The sequence below is a fragment of the Xenopus laevis genome, chromosome 8L (genome assembly GCF_017654675.1).
Source record: "Xenopus laevis strain J_2021 chromosome 8L, Xenopus_laevis_v10.1, whole genome shotgun sequence".
Lineage (NCBI taxonomy): Eukaryota > Metazoa > Chordata > Amphibia > Anura > Pipidae > Xenopus > Xenopus laevis.
The window spans coordinates 70,214,125-70,242,109 of record NC_054385.1 but is presented as its reverse complement, the minus strand read 5'-3'; the positions used below and the strand labels follow the sequence as shown (position 1 = coordinate 70,242,109).

At 36.9% G+C, this 27,985-nt stretch overlaps 1 protein-coding gene across 3 annotated transcripts; it reads left to right on the top strand.

The window, feature by feature from the left end:
* Positions 1-80: 80 nt before the first annotated feature.
* On the top strand, positions 81-27,597 carry cyp2a6.12.L (cytochrome P450 family 2 subfamily A member 6 gene 12 [provisional] L homeolog). 3 transcript variants are annotated; one of them, XM_018228858.2, is made up of 17 exons: positions 81-298; positions 827-992; positions 2,436-2,585; positions 3,250-3,410; positions 6,653-6,829; positions 7,203-7,344; positions 8,474-8,661; positions 10,544-10,685; positions 17,189-17,313; positions 19,562-19,724; positions 20,577-20,726; positions 23,086-23,246; positions 24,277-24,453; positions 24,652-24,793; positions 24,964-25,151; positions 26,500-26,641; positions 27,293-27,597. In XM_018228858.2, exons 1-17 carry the CDS (start codon positions 116-118, stop codon positions 27,472-27,474), a joined length of 2,739 nt encoding a protein of 912 aa, XP_018084347.1. In that variant the 5' UTR covers positions 81-115; the 3' UTR covers positions 27,475-27,597.
* Positions 27,598-27,985: the final 388 nt, after the last annotated feature.

Below are 27,985 nucleotides of genomic sequence, written 5' to 3'. Positions count from 1 at the left end.
AGGACAGATCTTAGGTAACCTGCGGGCAGCTTTCCAAATTCTGCCTTTTAGCAGGGCTGTATAAATACTAGAAGCAAATAAACAGATGTAGTGGTTGCAGGAAAGGATAGCCAGCATGGAGATCTTGGGAGCAACTGCAGGGCTGCTTGTAATCTGTGTACTATTCCTGCTCCTAAATACGATACAAGTTATACAACGCCAGGGCAAGGGCAAACTGCCCCCAGGACCCACACCCCTGCCCTTCCTGGGCAACTTTCTGCAGCTGAAAGGCAAAGAGGTTTTCAAATCCCTTCTTGAGGTAAAGGTGGTGTTGTAGCATACAGCTTACAGATTTTAGGCTCATACAGTACAACAGAGTTACTAGGTCTTACTTTTTCTTTGGTTTTCTTGGGTTATTGCTAGAAGGTGTAGATCAACATTAGATGTAACTTGACAGTAGCTGACCATGTTTTCAGGCTACTATTACAAGGTTTACAAGATAAACTTATAAAAGCATGGCACTCAAAGCACCGTCTGCCATTTTCCTTACTGTACTTTACTGTACAAGAAAAGTTGTTCTGTATTTAAATTGTATGTAAAGCTGCCCTTATATAGATGTCATATACCAAATTAATGGTCATTTGATACTTAGAGCAATTCATTATTACCATGAAAACTTCTGTCTTGCAAGTGTGATTGTTCATAGAAAATAATTCATCTTTTTACATTTTCCCCCAATGTACATTGTCTTGTTACGTATTTTTCTGGCTTTCATTATTCCAGTATAATCTTTGTTCATTACAAAAAACTAACAATTATAACATGTATTTTTATTATACTTCTATAGCTTAGTAAGAAGTATGGCCCAGTGTACACCATTCATTTGGGCATGGAGCCAGTTGTGGTTTTGTGCAACTGTGACATTGTCAAAGAGGCTCTCAATGACAACGGAGAGGAATTTGGTGCTCGTGGATATATGCCCCTACTGGACAAGATGTCCCATGGAGGTCATGGTATGACACTTTAAGAACTAGTTTTAGGTTTTTTTTTTACACACAAGAGACCTAATGCTATGTCTTCACAGAACCAGGATAACTCATTTAGGTTGTTGCTTGACTAAATAATTATATATGTGTGTGTGTATATATATATAGTGAATAAAGTACCCCCTCTTGTAAAATATAAGGATATTATAAGTTATCGAGGAGTTTCATGACCATATAAAAACACGAGGCCGAAGGCCGAGTGTTTTTATACAGGTCATGGAACTCCGAGGTAACTTCTAATATCCTCATATTTTACAAATGGGGGTACTTTAAATTTTAGTGAGTCATGTGACAGAAATTACATCACTACTCACCGTTTATAACTGATGACATCACTACTCACCGTTTATAAGGATATAATTTACAAGATATGCATGGCTTTTGTGTATTATATATATATATATATATATATATATATATATATATATATATATATATAAATATATAGTGAATAAAGTACCCCCTCTTGTAAAATATAAGGATATTATAAGTTACCGAGGAGTTTCATGACCATATAAAAGTACGAGGCCGAAGGCCGAGTGCTTTTATACAGGTCATGGAACTCCGAGGTTACTTCTAATATCCTCATATTTTACAACTGGGGGTACTTTATTTATTATAATACACAAATTTCAATGAGTCATGTGACAGAAATGACATCAGAACTCACCGTTTATAACTGATGACATCAGAACTCACCGTTTATAAGGATATAATTTACATGATATTCATGGCTTTTGTGTATTATACTGTATATATATATATATATATATAAAAATATGCTTCTCGGGCACACTTTAGCTTAAAATCTGTAAAGAATTTAAATAAGTGCATCAAGACCTCATGCAGATACAATTAATGCAATAGGTGCATTCCATGTTCCATATTTGTTTCCCTCTGTACTTCTTATCGGTATGAACAATTAAAGCTGGCCATTTTTTTGCCCAGTTGGTCCATCTGTGTGCTGTGCCAATGCAGTCCTCAAACAATGGAATTTTTAAAATTGCCAGATGGATATCTGGACAATTCTGTGGTTTGAAAGGCCTCATACAAAGACCAAGAAGTGGTCGAGTTGGCATCTTTTATCAGCCTGTGTGTGACCTGCTTAACTCCCAGACCTCAATTAGCAGCTGTCTGTGTTATGCACGATATGTTTCATTTCTTCTGTGAGGGTTAATATTGGGAAAGATATCTGTGGAAAACAACCATAAATGCATATTAAGTCTTGCACCAAAAGTTTTCATTTTCATTTTAAACCATTTTCTGTAGTCCCTGAGATTTCCATGTTGCAAGTTGTTCCCTTCTTACTCTTCAGTGGGAGCATACTACCTATCCATGCGCTCAGTTCTGCTTGTGTTATACTCGACTCTATATACTGTAGCTCTGCACTTATTCACTCATTTCTTTTAGGGGTTATTGCTAGTAATGGAGAACGCTGGAAGCAGCTAAGACGATTTTCCCTGATAACTTTGAGGAATTTTGGAATGGGAAAGAGAAGCATAGAGGAAAGAATCCAAGAAGAGGCCCGTTTCCTTGCAAAAGAATTCAAAAACACCAAAGGTGGATATCTCCACAGTACATAACATTTTGAAAAATGTACCATAATCTGTTTGTATGTAGAATGTAAAATGGACAGAAAATACTGCACGTAGCACCGTTGAGTGATAATAACAAAAAATGATACTAACAAATTCTTTAGTTTTATGATACATGTGACTTCCATGGTCTTATCAGGGAGAACCATGACAATCCAAACACCATTTCCCACCTGACATGGCTTACCATTTGAAAAAATGGAAAATGCTCAGCTTTAGGCAGACACTGGCTATGGCAAGCAGGTTAAACAGGAGAACATAGAACTGAAACCTCATTGTGTGCCATCAGTCTTGTTGTTCTCCTTTTACACTTAACTGTATATGCAATGCACCTAGTCCATGTGCAGGAGCAGATGGGATCTGGTGCCTTTAGATTTTGGGCATACCTGATGCATATGCCATTCTAGGGATCACTAAATGAAAACCTCTTTTTTCTAGGCTGAGCTCCTGTTGCTGCAGCCACCTGCTTCTTGCTTTGTGCTGTAAAAGTAGAAGCCATATAATAATTCTCCAAATAGGAATTATACTGAAGAATAAAGAATGTTTGCAAATGAAGGAAAATAACTTATATACTAATGAGATTCATGTCGGTCACTCATCTAATGTTGTAATCTGCTTCTTTAACCTAGGCCAGCCTGTGGATCCAACATTTTACTTTAGCAAAGCTGTTTCCAATGTAATCTGCTCCATCGTATTTGGAGACCGGTTTGAATATGAAGATAAAGAATACCTTAGGCTTCTAGATTTCTTAAATCAAACTTTCAGAGGCGTAAGTTCTGTTTGGGGGCAGGTAAGCGTTTCTCTTTTGTTATTGAACATCAGGGCTGATTATTATGACATGTTCTATGTCTTGACTTCTTTTAGCATTGATTGCTATTTTCTCTGGAAATCATAAAAAATAAAAATGAAAAAGCTTGCCAAGTTTCAGGTGGCAAGCTTTTATTTTTTTACATTTTTAGAAGAAAATATTTCATAGGAAAAAAAAACCCACTTGAGGAGAAAAAGGTAATTGATACAAAAACTGCAATCAATTTGAAGAATATCAATTTCCCCAACTCTGACCCTTGATAAATAATACATTTATTGGTACAGCATGACACAGCCCTTGTCAGGGTCTAACTGAAACCCCAGAGAAAATCCCAATGGGCTCTGATTCTGGATGTATATCAGTATTAGGTAAAAGCATCTGGAGAGACTGCTGAGAGTACTTTGGCAGTTTTGGTATGTGCTGTGGGTGGCAGGGCCGGACTGGGAATAAAAAGCAGCCCTGGCAAAAAAAGCAAAGCAGCCCACATAGATGTATGTACATTTACAGTTAAAGGAGACATATAGGATAAGTAATTTTAATTATCTTTAAAAATGGCCCCTTTATTAGAGCTCCCTATAGATGTTCACTGGTCCCTGTTTCAAATGAGGGGTGGGCGTGTCCTAACGTTCTCTACCTGAAGCACAGTAGAAGGGGGACAACCAATCACAGCCCTGCAGTCAAACAAGAAAGGCTTCAGTTCCCTATCAGGTCCTGCTAGCTGCTGATTGGTTCCTGTTTTACAGTGAAATGAGCTGAGTGCACAGCCTGGGAATTCAGGGAGCAGGACAGGAAGGGACGGATTATTAGGGTTTTTGCAGAAATATTCAATAAATCAGCCTGACACACTACTTTTTTTAAGCACATTCCTTCTATATCTAAATGTGTATAATGCACTGGTACATTATTATTTTTTACACAATTGTCTCCTTCAAAAAAAGTTGTAGAACAAAGGTGACATAGTCCTGTTAAAATCAGAACATGTCACTACCTCTTTAAACAGATACCAACTAAAAGTTATTATCGGTAACCTTTTGGAGCAGCCACTAAGTATTTACCATATTCCCTTTATATGTGACTAAATTACACAGTTCTGTTCTAATTCACTGACATACAGTATATGGTGTATTAAGTGTAGCAAACACAAGAACTGTACTTATCCATTGGGTCAGAGCTGATCCACTTGTGGCCCTCTGTGTAAAATGTACTGGGAGTTCACATTCATTGGCAAATTACCAGGCAGGCTAGAAACCTTTGATACTTATTCATAACAGCACAGTATGATTAAAACATGTACTAGAAATTTTGGAACTAGAAAATGGTGGTTAATAAACAATAAGTGCATATTTATAGGCCTAAAGGAAAACTCATAGGAAGCAGCAAAAAAAATCATAAATAAGCAGCAAAGAAATAAAAAGGTAAACAATCATCTAAGCTGAGCTTTTACCTTCTGTTAAAGATGATGTAGAACTTCAGTTACAGGTCCTGCTCTACTTTCCTTCTCTGTGTGCCCCACCCTCTTCCTAGCAGCCCAGGCCGGGAGACTTCGATACATTGTAACTACCTGGGGAATCCCCTACTTAGAATAGATAGTGTGGAACCTGCTGCTTTTCTTAAATCATTCCAGCTGGATCTGTTGCTTTAGCCTGGCCCAGCCCTGCCGATCTTGAAGCAATGCTGCTTCCAAACCCTTCACTTGTTACAGCTTGCCGAAAAAAGGAACATGCGCAGGACCAGCTTCTTATCAACAGGTTAGTGATTTAAACGGTGCTGCGAGTTAGCAGTTTAGGAGAGTGAATGGCAGCAGCCCATTTACATTTCACTAGAGAGCGGCCCATCGGGCAATTGCCCGAACAAACAAATAGCCAGTCCGGGCCTGGTGGGTGGCCTGCTCTGAACTGGGAGGCTTTACTTTGTAAAACTAGACTAACTGTCACTTAATTAAGGGGGAACCCAGGGTCAGACTGGGCACCAGGAAAAAACTCCGGTGGGCCCCGGCTGTCATGCGCCCCGCTGGCCCAGACCTCCCTCTTCTGTCCCAGTTGACAAAAGAAAAAAGGTAGAGGGGGTAGGCTGGAGGGGGGTTGCGGCAGGGGCCCCAGAGGGGGCTTTAGGGCAGGGGTGGGGCAAAGGGTGGACCCTGAGACAGCAGCTCTAGTGGGCCTCTGCCCCCCCCAGTCTGACCTGGAACCTGATCAAGCACTGTCATTTGTAAATGTCCAGGCCTAATGAATTATTTGACATTGTGGGGGAAAAGATAGATGCTATGGGTCAGATTCACTAAAGGGTGAAGTGGCTAACGCTAGTGAAATCCCATCTGCAGGGACTTTGTCAATTTACTAGCAGGAGTAGGCGACAATTCGGTAGCAAACGGGACCGTCGCTAGCGTTCGTTCACACTCTATCACCAGACGACTTTTCACTCTAGTGAACAGGCATAACTCAGCAAATTCACTAAGATGCAATTTTACTGAACGTTACCTCTTTCGTCAGAGTTTCCTTTGCCACCTCAGACCAGGCGAACTGCTAAAATGTTCGCTACATCATTAAAGTTGCAAAAGTCCTACCTATTAAACTTTTTTGTATTAACATTTTTCCCCAGACATTTGAGGGGCATGGAACATTTGTTTTAGGGTGGGCTCGTGTGTAGGGTATTAGAGTTTCTCTTTTGTCTTTATTCCTTGGACATTTGTAATAAAAGTGGCCACTTCAAGCATTTGTACCAACATCTCTAATAAAGACATCCATACGACATTAATGTACCCGACCTATTCAAATTGACCTAACCGTTAATTGACTAATGAAGTTTTACTAGGCAGAAGCGATTGCTAGCGTCATTTGGCTTTGAAACGCTCACATTGCCAAAGTAACGCTAGCAAAAAGTCAGCGTTCGGCACCCAGGATGCAACTTCGCATTTTAGTGAATTAGGGTAGTGGTAACAAATTTTCACTGGCGAAGTGTGGTGAAGCTTTTGCTGCCGATAATTCGCCCTTTAGTGAATTTGCCCCTATGAATGAATTAATAAAATACTGGTTGATTCAATAGAATGAAATGCAGTTGATGAACTGATAAACCAGTGCCGTGCTGTGTTCTTGTATATACATATATATTATTATACTGGATATGATTTATTTATATCTTTTAGTATGGTTTAAAGGACGACTAACTTTGTATTAACACAGATTGAGTTTGTGCTTGTGCCTTAAAATGTACTTTTTTTCTTTCAGTTGTACAATATATTTCCAAAAGTCATGGGTAAGCTCCCAGGGCCCCATAACACAATATTCCAATCTGTTGATGTCATTCATGAGTTTATTAAGAAAAGGATCAACATGCATAAAGAGACTCTTGACCCTAGTTCTCCTAGAGATTTTCTTGACTGTTTCCTCATAAAAATGCAACAGGTAGGTCCATATTACCCATTTAAGGAGAGGAGAGTGAATGTGTAACTGCTGATGAGATAGATACATTTGTAATTTGTAAGTTAAAGGGCATATTCTAGCAACAGTGGCTACCAATTGGGCCACCCAATATCTTGGTGGCAGATTACTGGCCCATTTTTGCGGCCACAAAACAACAGTCTGCCTAACTGAATGTGGGTTCTTTTGAGCTGGTTGGAAATTTGAGGTTTCTTAAATATCTCATGATAAAAAACAGGTTTTTGTTTACAAACAGATGTACCTGGAAATTTGATACAGTAATATAATTGGGCATAAAACATGACATTATATTTTGGATGAAGCCAAAACCAGTTACTTTTTCCACTTTTTGCTTTAGGAAAAGGATGTGCCCCAGACTGAGTTTCACATGCTGGGTGCTGTTAACACCACATTTGATCTGTTTGGTGCTGGAACAGAAACTGTCAGCACAACACTGCGATATGGCCTGCTGATTCTCCTTAAGCACCCAGATATTGAAGGTACAGTATATGAAGATTTATGGGCTTGTTTGAGATCCTTTTATAACATATATTATTTTGGAGATGTCCATCTCCAAGTGTTATGGTGAGGAGAAATCTTGCCAAGCAGTGGAAGTCATGAGGCATAGACTTAATGCCCGTATTATTAAGCTACCTTGGGGAGTCAACCCTGCACTAGACTACACAGACTAGGCCATGATATATACATATATTGGCCAAAAGTGTCCAAAAAAAATCCATTTAATAAGGTTACATGCCTGAAGAAGTCTAGAAATTAGAAAGCATCTTGTAACAAAGAGTTCACAGGTCTTTAGTGAACAGAATACATTTATTGACCCAATGTTTTGTTCTCAACAGAGACCTTTATCAAGTTGAGACAGAGACACTGGTTCAATAAATGTGAGTGTGAGTGAGGTGTTACATGATGTTGTACAGTAGCCATGTATACAGTGAGGTTTAAAATAAACCTCTTGCAACTGAATCCACCTCTATTAACTTTAGGAGTTTTCATTTTGACATCTACTTTTTGATGCACATGCAAATGTTGCTGGCACACAGTGGGGCAATGAGAAGGGAACCCAAAGGCAAGCTCTGATATCTTGTGATATATAATTTACCGGTTAGGGCTGCCCTACAGACAAAGAAAAACAAATGGAAGGCACCCATACTTGAACGCTAGAGAATTCTGTACACAGGCTGAGGAAGAAGTAGGCAGAATACTAGACAGAGCAAGAATTGTCCTAAGGAAATGAGAAAAAACATTAAACTAATTAAAGGGGCAGTATACCCAGTTCATTCACTCAATAACTAGGGTTTGTGCTGAACACAATTTATGTCTATTGCTTTGCCCATTGTTATATTTTATGAAATATGGATGTTTTTTACATTTCTTGCACTAAACAAGGCAAAATCTGAAAGCAAAACTAAAGTCACATTCAGTTGTTGGTTTGAGTACAGTCAAAAGAAATCACCACCCCCCAGATAGGTTGAATGCAGAGCTGGAGTGAAGGAAAGGGTTAATTTAGGAAAGGTTTGTTGCTGTGATTTGTAATTTTCTATCATTTGTATAAAACCCATTACATTTAACCAAAAATGGATTGGCATGATGAACCAAATCCTTTTCCCATAGAGCGAATCCATAAAGAGATTGATAGCATCATTGGCAGGAATCGCGCTCCATGTATTGAAGACCGTTCCCGCATGCCATACACAGATGCTGTTATCCATGAGATTCAGAGATTCACTGACATTATACCCATGGGACTTCCCCACAAACTGACACGGGACATTCATTTTCAGGGTTATTCCATTCCAAAGGTGAGAATTCCATGACCTCCAATCAAAACTTTCAAACACATATGTATTAACTCATTAAACGTGAATAATTAAATGAATATCGCTGGCAAATAATGCAAATTGACTAACAACAAATAATTTAGGCAATTGTTCTGACCCTGAGATTGAAATATATGCAATATGTAAATAAATGTATTATATATTTCAACATTCGAATTTTATGTTGAACGATTGGCTATTGTGGAATTATGTGAATCTATTCTCTTGTGCATATTTTTTATGGGTCCCATTTACTAACAATCAAATTTCCGTTTTTTTCCACAAATCTCTAAAAATCTGTGGTTTTCTAAATTTTTTAAAAAGCTCTAAAAATTTGAGATTTATTTAATGTAAAAACCACAAAAACCAGCAATAATAAGCTTTGCCAGGCTAAACTTTTCGAGGACCTACAGAAGTCAATGGAAGCTGCGCTGATTCTATTGTACTGTTTTAATTAGACTTTTAGAGATTTTCCAATTTTTTTTTCCGAATTGTCCAGCAAAACATGAATTTTTAGAGGTTTTCAAGGTATTTGCAGTTTTTTAGGTTATCATTCGGGGGCCCATTTACTTAGCTCGAGTGAAGGAATAGAAGAAAAAAAACTTCGAATTTCGAATGATTTTTTTGGCTACTTCAACCATCGAATTGGCTACTTCGACCTTCGACTACAACTTCGAATCGAACAATTCGAACTAAAAATCATTTGAATATTCGACCATTCGATAATCGAAGTACTGTCTCTTTAAAAAAAACTTCGACCCCCTACTTCACCACCTACAACCTACCGAGGTGCAATGTTAGCCTATGGGGAAGGTCCCCATAGGCTTCCTAGCAATTTTTTGGTCGAAGAAAAATCGTTCGATAGATCGTTCGATCTAAGTATTTGCGGTAAATCCTTCGACTTTGATATTCGAAGTCGAAGGATTTACATTAGGCAGTCAAATATCGAGGTTAATTAACCCTCGATATTCGACCCTATGTAAATCTGCCCCTAAGTGTAATTTTTAATTCGTAATTTTTTATTCAGATATTTAAATGATTCTCATGACATTCTTAGTTTTGGAGTTTGTGAGTTTAGTCATGGTTTCTAAAGCAGTTAAACCACAAAAATGAGACTTTTGATAAATAAACCTCCAAGTCTCATGTTCAGGACTTTTAAACTACTATATGGTATTTAGTAGGGATGCACCGAATCCAGGATTCAGTTCGGGATTCGGCCAGGATTTTATTAATGATAAATAAGGGTAAATTGTGCATTCTAGTTTAGTTTGGTTTAGTTTTGGCTTTTTTATATTTAAAATAGCAAATTGGATTTTGACAAATAACCACCAAAATATTTGAGTAAAAATATTTAAATGTAATGTACTAAATCAGGTGCTAAAGTCTAACTTACAGTAGACTGATCAAACAAAATTTGAATTGATTTCTACTGGTCATCGCAATGATTTTCTTAGGGACAGATTTATTAATATTCAAGTATTCGGTTCCTAAAACCATATTTGAGTTCCTAAAGTCACATGTGGTTTCTGCATCCAAATACCTTGGCTTGCTGCCGATCTGATTTTTTTCCCTAACAAAAAAATAAAATTGGTGGCAAACCAAGGTATTTGGATGCAGAAACTGCACAATCGCACATGACTTTGTGAACTCAGGTGTAGTTTTAGGAACCCAATGCTGGAACCTGGAAACTCGAGCATTAATAAATCAGAACTTTAGTGTTGGTAAATGAGTCTCTTTGCCGTTTCCTTAATAAATATTTCAGGAATGTTCTGTACAGCATGCTACACTTAATATAAATCAGTTATTTTTGGGCAATATCAAATTTGCCACATTCCATGAAAATTTTCTTTCAATTCATTTTTAGGGTACCACAGTATATCCAATGCTTAGCTCTGTTCTGCATGACCCAAAGCAGTTTAAATACCCTTATTCATTCAATCCTGGACATTTCATAGATGAAAATGGAAAGTTTCGTAAAAATGATGGATTCATGCCTTTTTCCTCAGGTATGTTCATTAATGTAAAATTACGGGAATTGTATTATATTGCTTAACCAGTCGTTTAAGAACAAGCTGACTACTTACAAATTTATTTGCCACATTAAACCAGGTGTGTGTGTGACTCTATATTATACTATTCTCTATACTAATTTACCTGTGTCAAATAAGTGATAATGAACCATTGCTAATTTTAAATAGGACCTATTTTACTGCAGGAATATGTTGCACTTCACTATTCTCTTAATAGACTTCTAGGGGCCTACACTGTACATTCTAAACTAAAGTTGTGGAATTTAATGGTACTTGGATCCTACTCTTGTTCTTGAGCCAGTTGACTACTCAACACTTTTTATTAGAGTGTCTGAACTATATATTTCTAAGTTAAAATCAGTAAAATATTTAAAAAGGGAAGATTGTCTCTGAAGACCTAGCTCCTTCTAGTTGTAATACGTGATATGTATCAATATCAAACATGAGGTCAGGTGCATATAGATGTTTTGAGATCAAAATATTATCCCTGAAAGGACTACAGTAATCAAAACACCCATGTCTGCACCATTACAAGTAAAGTGTCTACCAAAAACAGCTGATTTTACATTTAGGGTGAACTACAGTCAATATAAGTCTTCCATTAATTATCTTAATATCACAGGTGACAAGCTGTGCACTTGTGCAGTAACTCATAGCATCCAATCAGCAGTTAGCTTTAGTTAGGGGCATAGTTGGAGACAAACATCATCAATGATGTTGCCCATAGCAACTTATTAAATCTTATTGGTTGCTATGGGCAACATCACAGGTGATGTTTGTCTCCAATGTTAATAAATATGCCCCTTAGTCTAGCTTTGTTAAAATTATGTAATTAATTGAGGTTTTTGTCAAAGCTTATTGTATTGATGTTTCACTGCTAATTTTGCCTCCCATAAACTTTTCTTACTGCACAGGGAAGAGAATATGTGTTGGGGAGGGTCTGGCTCGGATGGAACTCTTTCTGTTTATTTCAACCGTACTACAGAATTTTACACTAAGTTCTCCAGTGGACACAGACGATTTGGACCTTACACCTCATTTGAGTGGCTTTGGGAATGTTCCCTGTCCCTACAAGCTCTGCTTCATTCCTCGCTAGTGTATTGGATCCAGTTTAATTTGTGTCTTACTTATATGGTATTGAAGGCTGCACCAAGAATATGGGTGATACTAATACCTTTTTTCTACTAAAATTAGTTCTTAAAGGAAAACTATACCCCTGAACAATATAATTCTCTATAAAAATATATTGCATAAAACAGCTCATTTGTAAAACTCTGCTTCATGTAAATAAACAATTTTCATAATAATATACTTTTTAGTAGTATGTGCCGTCGGGTATTCCTAAATAGAAAATTGCCATTTTAAAAAATAAGGCCCACCCCCTGGGATCGTAGGATTCACGGTGCACACAAACAAACCATACATGTTAGGTCACGTGAGCCAATTAACAGACAGAGTTCTATCTTTTGCTTCAGCACTTCTTCCTGTTACAGTTAGAGTTGTAGTATTTCTGGTCAGGTGATCTCTGAGGCAGCACAGAGACCATCAGTAAATAGTGGTTCAGAGCAAGAGATATAAAAGGGCAATATTTACTTAAATATATATACCAGTTTGGTAAGATTCTTTAATATGCCACTTAATTTGAATTCTTTAGGCTCACTAACATATAAAAATCATGTTATGTGTAGACATAATCCAGTTCTACAAATAAATGGACTTTCATCAGTCTGATGTAATTAAATATGTGGGTTCTACTACAAGTTAGTCTAGTACTGCAGTATATAGTTTTAGCAGATTTATTCTATTAATTTAGCAGACAACATAGCACTAAAATATGGAGCTATACAACCAACATAGTTCTGCTTTGTCCTGTACTTTTTGAAAACGTTTAAGTCATTTCAATGAACTTTTAAATCAGATTATTATTTACCCCAAAAGCTTCTTTAGACATTCTGCAACAGTATTCACATTATAGAGGACATGTTCCGTGTTAAGATGGCCATACACAGATCTTTTACTGATTTGATCATAAACACGTTGAGCTGGGATGATCTAATAATTTGGTCCCCAAACCAGTGAACCGATTCTAATGTGGCTAGGGAGAGTCATTGGGTAAAGATTGTACTTATGCTCCAATATGCTCCTTGCACGATTTTTGTCCAGATATTGATCAAACTGAAAAAAATCAGAATAAGCTGCAGGCTCAGTCTGAAAGGGTCACATCAGCAGCCTAAATCAGCCTGAGTATGGCCACCTCTAAAGATTACAACATATTGGCAACTATGCAATACGTCTTTGCAGAGTTGTAATGGCGACATAGAACTGCCCAATAAATTTGGAGGTACAATTACCACCAATGTGAAGCAGTATAAAAATTGCTTACTACATTACTCTGAAATTATACAATGTATTTTTCTTTTACTTTATAAGCAAGATTTCAGGAATTTCATTGAATGCTTTGTTATTCTTTTTAGATTAAATACAATATGTACAGCATGCTAAACTTACAATCATTTGTCATATACTCTGACCTTCTATTTATATTAATAATCATATAATAAAAATAAATTCAAGAAATAATATCTAATTACAAAAATGTGTACGTGTATTATTCTGCTCACAACAAGTAAGAAATTGTTCTGACTGAATGGAGCTTGAAATTCAGTACGGCACAGTTAACAATCCTTTCATAAAGAAATCTCCCACTTCATTATCTAACTAAATTAGGGGCTTAATTATCAAGTAAAACATTTATTTTGGATTCAAAAATTAGTTTTCCATGATGGAACAACCTCTTCCTCCATGAAAAATAACTGTTTGAATAGTGCTCAGTGGTTTTGCTGCTGAACATCACTAAGCACTACAACCCAATGGATCAAAGCAGTTAAACACATTCGATGAGTTGATGCGGGTATCAAGGTTGAGCAGTGCGTCGTTCACAACTTCTGTGTGTAGCTGGTAGCCGGTTTAAACTCCCCTTCACGGATGGTGTACATATTAGAGAGAGAAACTCAGGGTTATATTGCCTGTGAACAGTTTTATGTTACTCATAGCACATTTCTAAATGGCTTTAGGGGGAGGGCAAGTGGAACAGGAACAGGAGGCAGCCCTGCATAGTAGAAATTGGCATTACATGAGAGAAAAATTCACATAAAATGTAGTGGTATAAGAGTTTTTTGTATAAAAAAGGGAGTCATTTAAACCTAGGTCTCTTAGTTTAGCCTATCAAAAGTTTTTATTTTTTAGCATTTAATAACAATATAACAGTTAATTGTCAAGCTCTAGTTCCAAAATGCACCATGTTTACTGCCTCCATCATGTTTCTGCCCATTTGACTCCATGAGATAAAGTAGACCTGGTCAATGTTTCAGCAAGTACTGTATGTGGCCATTTTAGTCCCATGAGCTGGAAAAGAAGTATTAGGTCAGTGTCAAGCACTCACTATTCAGGAGGTCTTTGTCCTACCCTCATAATCACTTTTTATTTGTATAACAGGCAACAAGCCCTTTGTAAAAGGCTGTTGTGTTACAATGTATGGCCATTTGAACTAGGAATTTTATGAATTTAAAGGAAAAATTCAGTATAAAAATTAGAACTGGGTAAATAGGTTGTGCAAATAAAAAATGTTTCTAATATAGTTAGTTAGCCAAAAATGTAATGTATAAAGACTGTAGTGACTGAATGTCTAAAATAACAGCCAGAACACAACTTCCTACTTTGGAGCTCTCTTGGTTTCCAGTGATTGTTTCCAGTGACTTGAGGGGGGTCACATGGGTTGTAACTGTTTGCCTTTGAATCTAAATTGCATGCCGATGATTAATTGCAAACACACTGAACCGTTATGTCCCATGTGGCCCCCCTTAAAGAGATACTGACATCAGAAAATAACCTTGGCAGGTTGGCAAAACAGTCATGTTTAGGAACTCCAAGTGACAATTACTTACAAAAGCAGAACTATCAGCGAAAAATAACATGACGTATAGGTAACCTTTAATGCAGGTTAATATTTTGAAAAGAAAATTTTTAGTGTTAGTATCACTTTAAGGTCCTTGACTAACTCAGAGTTAGAGAATTGAAAAGCAGGAAGTAGTGTTCTGGCTATTATGTTAGACATCCAGTCACTCCAGCCTTTATACATTACATTTTTGGCTAACTAACGATATTAGAAACATTTTTTATTTTGCACAGCCTATCTATTTACAGTTTTTATTTTTACACCGAACTGTTCCTTTAATGGACCCAATAAGCTATTAGGGCAGCTGTTTATGAAAATGTGGGAGTTCCAATGTAAGCTTGCCTGTTTTTTGTGCAGATATAACAGGGTGTGAAATTTTTATGCTGGCCTCTACTCAGTGGCGTAACTAGATGTTACTGGGCCCCACAGCAAATTAATTTTAGGGCCCCAACATATTGAGAGGTTGCCCTGTTTTACCAATATATATTGTAATGGTTTATTAATTAGGGCCTCATGGGGCCCCTTATACCTCCTGGGCCCCCCTGCAGGCGCAGGGTCTGCTTCCTCTGTAGTTACGCCCCTGCCTCTACTATTCAGCATGTATGCCCAGTATTCAATTTTCTAGGCTGCCTAGATTGCCAAGGATTGCATGAGGTTTGTTGGCAAACAATTATTTTGTCTAGTTTGTGAAAGTTGCCCTATTTGTGTGTGTAAGTTCCAAGTGCTATTGGTTGTATATATATTGTGTTTGTGTTGTGGAATTGGTGAAAATGTACTGTATATGTCTGCATTATTTGTTCCCAGTCCCAAAGGTTATTTTTACCTCACTATGACTTTACATTCTAGAGAGCTCACCAATATACAATATACCGTTTGAAGGCAAGGTCCTGGAAGTATAATATTATGAGCTACAAATAAAATGCAGCCGTGTTGGGAGGTCTGCAGTCAACTATGTCTACTCTGGAACCAATATTAACCAATATTAATTCAGATCTCTCTCTCGCTCTCAACAACAACTCAGGAGGTACTACTGCTATTACTAACATGTACTCCCTCTGTATGTTGATAAATAGTCTTAGTCCACTACCCAGGTCTCCTACTGTTCATTGGCATTTGACAATCATTGTGCAGGTAAGAAGGCCCCAGTCCCCACAGAGCCCGTTTCAGGTCTAGGCTTGGGAGCAGGTAAGCAGAAAAGCCTTTCTATTTGGGCTGCTTGGCTAATTGATAGGGGTGCTCTAGCTTCAAAGTAACTTCCAGTTGTAGATTTAAAACAGCCGGTTGGGTATTTGCTCACCTCTATCTGAGCAAACAGTAAAACCTAAATAGTGTGTGTAGATGTCTTGAAATTTTTGGTGTCATTATGAAAAAGTTGACATATGTCCAGTTGCCGAATCAGTCTGCTCTTCACCAGAATTAATAATCAGCATCATCCTTTATTTATACTAATATTTGTCTGTGCTACCAGATCATAATCAATACAGGTATGGGACCTGTTATCCTAATTGCTCGGGACCTGGGATTTTCTGGATAATGGATCTTTCCGTAATTTGGATCTTCATACCTTAAGACTACTAGAAAATCATGAAAACATTAAATAACCCCAATAGAATAGTTTTGCTTCCAATGACGATTCATTATATCTTAGTTTGGATCAAGTATAAGGTACTGTTTTATTACTACAGAGAAAAAATAAATCATTTTTTGAAAAAATTGGATTAATTTATTATAAAGGAGTCCATGGGAGACAGCCTTTCTGTAATTCTGAACTTTCTGGATAAGGGGTTTCTGGATAAGGGATCTCATACTAATATATTCTGGCAGTGTTCATGCACATACAACAGTGCATAAGAAATAGAGGGCATTGATGCATATGATTTTGTATATGCACAAATGCATACAGAACTACAGACAAATAAGAAAACCCGCAGGCTGCTACAATTAATATGAATTGTAACGGTGATGACTGCTGCAGTTAGCACGCTTAAATATCCAGCAAAATATAAACAAACAATTCCTTTATTTCTGTATTCTTATTATATTTAATTAGTGAGAATAGAAGGATCTGTTTTTCTTATTTTTATTATGCAGTCATATTTTCACTGCATCCATTTTAAAATCAAAAAAATATTTAATGGTGAGCAGAACTTTACAATTACTTTACACAGTAACAGTGGCCAGCTCCCAACATTCCAAATGTAAAGTTTTAGTTTCTCTCTGTACAGTAAAAATGAAATTCAATCCTGCTTTTTGCTTGGCAAGTTTGTATCACACAGATTTGTTTTTTAAGTGAGTCTGATCTGGTGGCAGACTACCAAGAGCAATGACCACAGGAATTTGGCCAGTGTTCATTGCTCTTGCACAACCTCACTGTTGTAATATTCCAGGTTTATGACAAACGTGGATTTTGTTGAATATAGGGCATAATGCAATAAGCTGTTACACTGCTGGCCTCCTTTTGCTCCATACCTGCAAAAAATGGAGTTTAACAGCACCATCATCCTCTTTCTTCTCTTTCTTATAGCATTCATGCTGATACTGTCCAAGAAGAAGCACCATGGGAGACTTCCTCCTGGCCCAATGCCACTCCCATTTATCGGGAACATGCATCAAGTCAAGATAAATGATCTTATCAAGTCCCTAGTTCATGTAAGTTTGGTTTGGGGTAGTAAGTGTTCTCTCGATGATTTTGCTTATTAAAAACATTGTCTATTGATAAATATGTCTACCAGCCTCCGTGTTTTGCAATGCTTGTACTACTATCTCTCATTGTCATTGTATATTAGTGTGCATGAGGGCAACATTGATTTAGTTGCTACTTTTGCTGTTTCTGCATCGTGAATAACTGTGTAGTAGTATAAACTTGAATGGGTGGGATACCATGGTAAGCACATTTCATTGACAAATTGTGGCATCAAAATGAAGATTGCAAAGATATGTGGAGATTGTAGAAGTTTTTATAAAATGGGATTAGCATTCAAGCTGACTGAGCTGTATCATATTTGAGAGGTTCTGAATGTGTGTGTGTGTGTGTAAGAGTTGAGATGTGCACTGTACCTGTAAAGAGTATGTGAGAGGGAAGACCACAACTACTGCTGCCTGCACTGTACCTATGTAGTCTCTCTCTCTCTCTCTCTCTCTCTCTCTCTCTCTCTCTCTCTCTCTCTCTCTCTCTCTCTCTCTCTCTCTCTCTCTCTCTCTCTCTCTCTCTCTCTCTCTCTCTCTCTCTCTCTCTCTCTCTCTCTCTCTCTCTCTCTCTCTCTCTCTCTCTCTCTCTCTCTCTCTCTCTCTCTCTCTCTCTCTCTCTCTCTATATATATATATATATATATATATATATATATATATAACATGTTGTACACTAAGCTACTTAAAAATGTCCTCCCCTCTAAACAAAACAGGGATTTTTTGACCTTGTATTGCAATATATTTAAGCTCGCTAAAATACATGGAAGTTAAGCTTTGAACTTTGTCAAAGTCATCCCTGATATGGCCAGTCCTAAATTCCCTTTCATCTGATTCATTAAGAATTCTGCTTCTTCACTATACATTTTACACAGGGACTAAGTTTACCTGTAACTTACTTGATTTCAAACCAGTGGCATAACTATAGAGGAAGCTAACAAGAACCCCCCTTCCCTAGCAGCTCTCTTACCTGCGGCAGGGGTATTGGAGCAGCAAGTCAGCATGGTGGGTGGGGAGTGGGTGGAGACAGGGTGGGGAGTAGGCGGCCAGGGCAGGGAGTGGGCAAAGGCAGGACGTGGGGGGAAGCCGGGAGGATGGGGATCGGAGTGCTCTGGGCCCAGGCCCACTATTATGCCCCTGTTTCAAAGTTTGTGTATAGAAAACGGATCTGCACACACACTGGTTAATGCAGTCGGGGAGTATCCCCTTTTATTCAGCCACCAAACATTCAATTTGAATGTTTGGTGGCTGAATAAAAGGGAATACTCCCCGACTGCATTAACCAGTCTGTGTGTGGATCCGTTTTCTATTCAGATACGTTGCTAAGGGACCCGGCCAGGTCAACAGAAGAAACGCACCACCAGTTGCAGGATTGGTGAACTATAGGTGTGCGGTAGGAGAAATTACCCTGTTTCAAAGTTAACACCTCTAAATGGTTGCCCTTTTTATTGACTGCTACTGGGTTCACCTTACCATAGCTAGGAATGATGGGAGCTACAACAGTTCCCATTTTGTGGTAATAACCTCATTGCACCCCTGCCTAATGATTTAAAATTTTGTGGTCTGCCTGTACATATAGAGAACTGTGAGATGGAGCATTTTTGGATTCAGATTTTTAGCAGCTTTGAGGTATAATAAATCTCTAAAATGTAGGATTTTCCCCCCCTAAAAAATCGAGTTTTTCCCTTGAAAAACTCGACCAGAACAATTTGCAGTTTAATAAATAGGCCCCATAGTTTTTATAAAGAACACAGTGAAAGAAAAAGCTCACTTTTGGCTGAAACTGTATATTTTATTAAGTATTATGTAGTTTTGAGTAAAAATGTCTCACTATATGGTTACTAAAGTTACTAAAGTGGGGGACATACATACATACTGTACATACTATATGACCATTTTTGGCAAACATTAGAAGCCCTCTCCTGATTTATTGCAGTTATTTTAGAGATACCTTCTGTATTAGAGCCACTATCTCAAAGAAAATCAGGATCAATGACCCTTTATCTGAATAACTCATAAAGAAAACTAACAAAGTATATAAATATATGAAATGTGAAACACCAAAGTGAAATATAACAGCATTCTGTTAAGGGGAAACCTTTTGGGCTATATGCAACTCTAGATATCCCAGGAATGGCCAAGGAGACATTTAGATACAAGACTTTGGCTTACTCATTAATTCAGAAGTTACATGAGACATCTGCTTTTCACAGCTAAGCAAGAAGTACGGACCCATGTATACTTTTCATTTGGGTTCACGCCCTACTGTGGTCTTGTGTGGGTACGACATCCTGAAGGAGGCTCTTATTGACCACGCAGAAGAATTCAGTGGAAGAGGAGAATTCCCTGCAGTACAAATGTACAGCAAAGGAAATGGTAAGCAATACAATATGATTAGTTTGTCAACATTTAGAACCCATGAGTCCCACGGAGAGTTTGTTCTTTCTCCACTAAATAAATGAAAGAATCTCAAAATACACACAACTATATTTCACTTACATGTTGTTTAGTTTTTACTTTCCCATGATAATGGATCCTAGAAAGGGTAAAGTATCTCATATTATGGAGTATAAATTCTGAAAAAGGCTGTATGCTGTAATTCCACAAGGTTAGACTTTTAGGGAAGCAACAACAAGACAAGTTGACCGTGTAACTGATGGGGTGCCCAAACATGTAGAGGACTCATTAAGGATGCTGAATGTTGTGTATTTTTATAAATATATTTGCAAAAAAAATTACAATGCGATCGAATGATCGAAGGAAATATCGTTCCATCGAACGATTAAATTGATGGATTTTAATCCATCGATCGAATGATTTTCCTTCGATCAGAAATTTGTTAGAAAGCCTATGGGTACCTTCCCCATAGGCTAACATTGATGTTCGGTAGGTTTTAGCTGACCAAGTAGGGGGTCGAAGTTTTTTTTATAGAGACAGTACTTCGACTATGAAATGGTTGAATAGTCGAACAATTTTTAGTTCGAATGGTTTGATTCGAAGTCGAGGACGAAGGACGAAGTAGCCAATTCGATGGTCGAAGTAGCCAAAAAAAAAGTTTGAAATTCTAAGTATGTTTTCTTCTATTCATTCACTCGAGCTAAGTAAATGTGCCCCTATATTTTTTTTGTGCTTTATGGGGTCTTAAAAAGATTTTTCTTTTGGGACCAGTTTACTTCCTTCTATGCACTGTTTACTTGAAAATGATTATCTTTTTTGTGGTGTTTTCAGGAATTGTATATGGCACAGGAGAGAGATGGAGGCAGCTTAGGCGGTTTGCTATAACTACACTAAAGAATTTTGGAATGGGGAAGAGAAGCCTAGAAGAAAGAGTGAAGGAAGAGGCCCAGTATTTGATAGCAGAATTCAGGAAAAGTGAAGGTATTTATAACCAAACCAGAGGTTGCATTATATAATAGCAGTGCAATAACTTTCATATAAAGTTCTATTTAGATTAAGCTGAAATGTGTCTGATGGAAATGTGGGTAATGCAATTGCCATCATTTCTGGTGTTCTGTGTGAGAGAGTGACTACTGCGTCTGATTCTTTTGATGCATGCCACTGTGGGAAACCTGGAGCTACCACCTAGTTCTGAGGACTTTGTACATTTATGTAAATTATATGTTTCTGTATTCACAGCTGGAACAGTCTATCTTCATTACAGGTAGTGCAGGAGTTAGCATACAGCCCTTTAAGTTGATACCAGCATTGCTGGTGCTCATACCCTCAACTATCTTCTCCACTCTTCAACTCAACTAATAATGGAGCTGATCACCAACAAGGCCTTTCAGTTATTTGTCCTGCCCATATTCCTACTTTGATCTTAAACATTTCTGACATTTCCCTTCTAAATTACATCAACACTTTCCTTCTTTCTTAGACTTACATACCTTTGTTATTCCATCTCTTTAATGCTCTCACCCATTCATTTTATTTATAGAGCACTATTGATATTTACCCTAAACCACCTTACGACTAATCGCACATGCATAGTTTAGCATTTCTACACCAAAACCCTCTCCATGTGTTTGCTATGCCTTACTGCCCACACACATTCAGGTAGTTAAAGGCAGTGGATCACTGTTCTACACAAATGGAAAAAAAACAACCCATATGCCATTAGCCTAATGGCAGAGCCACAAAATCAATTCTTCATTTTTCAGTTTTTGGATTGAGTGACAGTCCACAATTGCCTGGCATTATATTGCTGGAAATTTAAGTTTTGGCCATATTTCCAGGTATAGTTTTTCTGAGGGTAATCAATGGCAAGAAAAAATTCCAAGAATTACATGGCTTTCCCACTTGTTATTTCTTCCAAACATTAAATGGGATTTCATCTGTAGCTATGATGTTTTAGTTTTTCAATGTCACCTTAGCTATGTTTCTCATGTGTACAGTTTGTTTTAATCTGTTTTATCTCTTATATATTGTGCCTTGTTTATGAAAAGCCCTTGGTTCTTTATAAATAGACAAGTTGCTATAAAACTTGGCATGGCATTTAATAGCTAACAAGGCATATCTGCTGTTGTAAGCAAATAAAGCCATTAAGTCAGCCAACTGAGTGTGTTTGTTTTCCACATGAACAATTACGCAAGTGAACAGACAATTATTTTAAAAAAAAACTATTACTTTTATAGGCCAATAAAGCTAAAAACAATAGTTTTAGAACGCTATGGATTTTTTTCAAGTAACTTTTTAACCTTTGATCTTATTGATCTAATTCCTCAACAATTTTTTAAAACATGGAAACAAAGAATAATATCCACTAGTCGCTGAGGACAACCAGACCCAGATACAAGTACTTCTGGGATCAAAGTAAATGACTCCTTACATAAACTGAAATAAACTGGAAGTAAAATGCATTATTTCCTGTCATAATTTTTAGGAATCTTATGTAGGAGGCATTTCAGAAAAGTTGGAGAAGAATGCTGTCATGGTGTCTGATTACCCATAGCAATCAATAAACAAGTAACAACTGAAAATGAAAGTAACAACCAGTAACATCTTATTGGTGGTCATGGGTTATTAGAAAACATTCCACCTGCTATTACAATAGCTTTACTACCCTTCTTAAGACCACTGCAAAAGCACATTAAACCTTCAGAGTAACTATGAACAATTTCAAATATTCCTATTTAGAGATTATGAGGCATATATGAAGTCCAGCATCATCTTTAACATAAGACCGAGTCTCATCAGGATTCTCTCCTGTAGCAATGTTTGTATTAGTGTTGACAATGCAAGGAAGACATCTTTCACTCATGTACCAGTCATGTCTTTGTACAGGGGCTTCAGACCTCCTTGTCTGATCTTGATTCAGACTGGAAAGTCAGTTTAGCAATTAAAGGTTATATAGATTAACTACTCATTCTGAACATACAGTATTTTACTTTACAGACATGCTGAAACAAATGACCCTTGTCCTACCAACATGTGTGATAATGAGGCTTAAAGCTAATGGCATCAGTGTGCGAGTTGATAGCCTTATTTAAAGTTAGCCAAACTTTAGTCTTCTCAACTGCAATCTATTATAATAAAGACTTCTTAATATGATGCTTCAAATGGCTTTCTGCAGTAGGACTGAAGAGTATTAATATTGTTATTTTCTTTTATTTACTGTAGGTAGCTCCAGTACATTTACAGAGTGGTTTTCAACGATTGTTCATTATACACAGTGAAGTTACAGTCTAAGGTTTCAATCACTTTCACTGGTGATACTAATGGTTATTTTTTTTGGCAGGGAAGCTTTTTGACCCAACATTTGGCTTTAGCTCAGCTGGTTCTAACATTATCTGCTCCTTGGTGTTTGGCAACCGATTTGACTACAGAGATCCAGAGTTTTTAAACTTGCTGTACCTGATTAACAACAGCTGGCACTTAATGAGCTCCACCTGGGGTCAGGTAAGTCAAATTTTATTGTATTTAAGCAATATTAATATAGCTACAAATCCCAAAAACACTGATGTGCAAACTGCCCCAACCAAGTTATGAGCTGTGAGCAAACCCCAATGTGTTTTTTTTGTACCTGTCAGTCCCTCAGGTGCAATGTTTTCCTCTCACTGAATGTTGCTTCATAGAAGAGATGCAGGATATGGGCATCACCAAGTAAGACCTTTCCTCTAGCATCTAAGGAAGGAGCACCAGTTGATGCAAGGTGCAGGCTTTACATATGGGGTTCTTTTTGCAAACCCTGTAATTTATACCATGCATGAGAGTTTCAATCCAGTGCCCAGTACACATTCTGCCATTACTATAGGTAGAGGTGCAAGTGCTTTGTGTATATTTGCAGATTTACACCCGTTAGCACTCCAGCACTTACTTCCATAACCTTAATAAACAAGACCTTGTTTCCTTTAATTTTTGTATTATAATTAGTGATGGGCGAATCTGTGCATACTCACTTCGCCAAAAAATTTGCTAAACACATTGAAGTCAATGGGCGTCAAAATAATTTTAAAGTGAGCAAAATTTGTATGCGGGTGACTATTGGGTCCAAATTTATTAAAGTAAATGGACGTCTGGATTATTTTGATAAAATAGTAGTTTACATTCTGAAGCAAAATCAGCCATTATCCTCACAGTTGTGTTTCGATTACAATTCCAAACCCAGTGACCACAAACACTAATTTACCATGATCCATCCTATTTCATATTTATTTATTATAAAAGTTCAGTGGTATGCTCTGCCTCAGCGTTAGACCATCCACTCTGATAGCTAAAACAAATAATCACCAGACAGCAATGTGAATTGTTTCTGAAGTGTTTCAGATTAAATTCTTATGTTCTGAGTGTTAACCTAGAGATAAGTTAGCACGTTTTATTGAAATAACTGTATCCTATTAAACTTGTATATAATCTAAAAAGCGCACATTTTGGAAACATAAATACAAATAGATGGTGGAAAACATAGTAACAGTTGTTATTTTTGCAGCTGCTCTTTGTGTTCCCGAAGATCATGCAGTTAATTCCAGGCCCGCACAGAAAGATATACAAGAATTATTTGAAACTCGGGGCATATGTAGCCAAGAGGCTTAAAATGAACAAAGAAACACTTGACCCCAACAACCCACGTGATTTTATTGATTGCTTCCTCAACAAAATCCAGCAGGTAAAATGATGTGCATTTAACTTACTTTAATGTAACGTAACTAACACATTGCTCCTTCACATATGCAGTTGGTAGGAAAAATATATGCATATATTATATTATACACACGTATATATATATCTCAATCATAGATCAGTCATAAATATATTCCTTTTGATCAAACTTGAGCATATTTCTATTTATTTTTCTATATTATAGGAAAAGAAACACACTGACTCTCATTTTAACTATGAGACAATGCTGAAGACCACAGTAAATGTGTTTTTTGCTGGAACAGAAACAGTGGGATCTACCTTGAGATACGGCTTCCTCATTTTACTCAAACATCCAGAAGTAGAAGGTAGCTCTTCTGAAGCAGACTTTAAACTGAAAGAAAGTGCCCAATGATCAATATAACTGCCAGTCTCTCTCGCATTAATATCTTTTATTGATTTGCCAGTTATGCGGCCCCCAAAAAATGTCATGCTCCACAATTCTTCTTAAAAAAAACTGTCTTTTTTTTACCTATAGAGAAAGTTCAAGGAGAAATAGACAAAGTGATTGGCAGAAATAGAAACCCATGCATGGATGACAGAAGCAAGATGGTGTACACTGAGGCTGTTATTTATGAGATTCTGAGATTTGCTGATATTGTCCCCATGAGTGTCCCACATACTGTAACTCGGGATATTGAGTTCCGGGGCTATACACTGCCAAAGGTACAATTTAGGGATACAGCCATTACATGAAAACTGCTTCTGTACAACAACGTTTAATCTCTCTGGACATCTTGACATCAAAACAGTCACACTCTTTGCGTGTTAATCTAATTAATTTTGGCTATTTAACATATTCTTTAAATCTACTTATAATGCTTAAGAACAGAACAGTTTGTTTTAGAACTAACAAAGCCACTCCCTGCACAGATTTGCACTACACCTTAGTGAGAGAGTTCTCATTGCCAACAGATTGTTCACCTGTTATGAAATAATATGTTTGCTGGCTTAGTTATGTGCTTTTAAAATCCATATTTCACCATTTTGCCAAGGATCAGTCTCAAGTATAGTTCTGTGTTTACCTAGATCTTTTGTGTTGCCAGGTTTTGAATGAAAAAATGTATATACTAACCACACAACAAATTCAACAAATCAAACTAAATTAATTCCAGGGCATTTGCTATATACGGTATGTTCTGTTAAAGCAAATAATAATTTAGAAAATTAATGTACATAACATAGTGTTCTTTTAAAACAAAATGTATTAAGTTTTACAGGTATGGGATCCATTATCCGAAAACCCATTATCCAGAATCTTTTGAATTATGGAAAGTCCTTCTCCCATAGACTCCTCTATAATCAAATCCATTTTTTTTTTTAATAATTACTTTTGTCTCTTTAATAATCAAACAGTACCTTGTTGGAAGCAGAACCAGCCTATTGGGTTTATTTAATGTTTACATGATTTTATAGTAGACTTAAGGTATAAAGATCCACATTATGGAAATATACTTTATCTGGAAATCCCCAGGTCCGGAGCATTCTGGATAACAGGTTCCATACCTGTATACCTATATTAAATGGTATTTCAGCTTTAAATTAACTTTTAATATGATGTAAACACTGATATTCTAAGACAATTTGCAATCAATCTTGTTGATCTTGTACAGCAGACAACAAATCTCCTGAAAAAAGACCTTCCATAAAGTAACATTAAGATCGCCAAAACTAAAACCAATTGGTCATAGTAATCTGCCTCCCTTCACATTTTCCGTCGGTTAAGCCAGCTCACCATGAGTAATAGGTTTTCTGTGCAGCTATCTTCATGTTGGAAAAGGAAAACTAATATTTAAAAACCTATTTTAAAAAAATATTTTAAATAAAAGCCCAATGAAAATTTGTTATGGGTCATCTATAACATACTAAAAGGTGAACTATCCCTATAAATATAGATGAAGCTACAGATATACTAAATGATAAGCGATAGAAAATATAAGAAATATTTATTTTTACAAGCTCCATTAAAATACCCTAATGAACAATTAGTGCATCCTGTGTTTGTTTTTTCTAGGGTCTAAATATTATGCCCTTGATATGCACTGCCCAGTATGATGCTACAAAATTTAAGAATCCCTCCTCATTTGATCCTGCTCATTTTCTGGATGAGAATATGGAGTTCAAAAAGAATGAGGCGTTCATGGCATTCTCAGCAGGTATACGATATGGTTTTTTTATTTAGAAGAGACTTTAACACTTTTCAGTGGTATTTGTAGAAACTCATAAGAAAGAAACTGATAACATTGATAAGCATGCTATTTTTCATGTTCAATAGTTGCTATACTCAAGTGTCACTGTGTAAATTCTGACATTGAGGGACAGATTTATTTATCAATCATAAAAGTGATTAAAAAATGTGTGTAAGTTTTTCTGTGGTGAGCTCTAAAATCATATTTTGATAAATCTGCCCCTTAGAATTATGGCTCGAGAGAGAGATTAACATCTTAATGGGCAATTAAGCTCCATGAAAATAAGAAAAGCTTCAGATAAATATGAGGAGCAGTTCAGGGTTATAGGGCATTTTATTCACTTCGCGACATCTCTCAAAACTGCATAGGGAGGTAGACTATTTCTACATAAATGCTCTTAAATCTGTACAGTGATGAAGGAAATCCCTGGGCACCTAATGATAGTGAATGCCAAGCTAGCAGTATAATGATGTGCAAAGTTGTTCAGTGACTACTAGAAAGGCTAATTTCTACTGTATGATGACTCTTGATCAATTATATATTTATAAAAGTATCAATATCTGGTTAGATGCAGGTGTACCTTATTTGTTGTGTTAATGCTTCTTACTGTTTTCAAAGGAAAGCGGATCTGCCTGGGTGAGGGTCTAGCTCAGATGGAGCTATTTATATTCTTTACTACTATCCTACAAAACTTCAAGCTAAAACGACTAATGGACCCCAAAAGTATTGATATCACTCCTGAAAGCAGTGGCCTAGGAAATATTCCAAGACCCTACAAACTGTGCCTCATCCCTCGCTGAAAAAGACGCAGGAAACATGGCAGCGATAAGATCGGACATGAACTGAACTTTTTAAAAAGTTTATTGTATACTCGCTAAATTAATTGTTTTCATGTGCAAAACCAATAAACCACCTATATATAATCTCCTATTAACTGTAAGAAATATTGTTTAGTTAGCTATGTTTATTTCAGATTATGTGTTAGTAACCTCACAGCAAAAACAATATTTATGCAATATAGAAGCAACTGATAAAGATAGTTGGTGCCAAATTATGCATTAATTCATTATGTTAAGTATGGTACAGCACAATGCAGTATACTGTAGTATTTTGGCTTGGAACTAATATTGCATCAACAACGATAACATTTACACTTATTACAGAGTTAATCTAGGGACAGTTGTCTTTATTAAGTTGCCCTTCCCTTCGGATTAGTTGATTCAGCAGTTTGGCAGGTTCATTTGGACAAAGAGGTTGAACTTGATTGACGTGTCTTTTTTAACCTCAATTATGATGTTATGAAATGGGAAG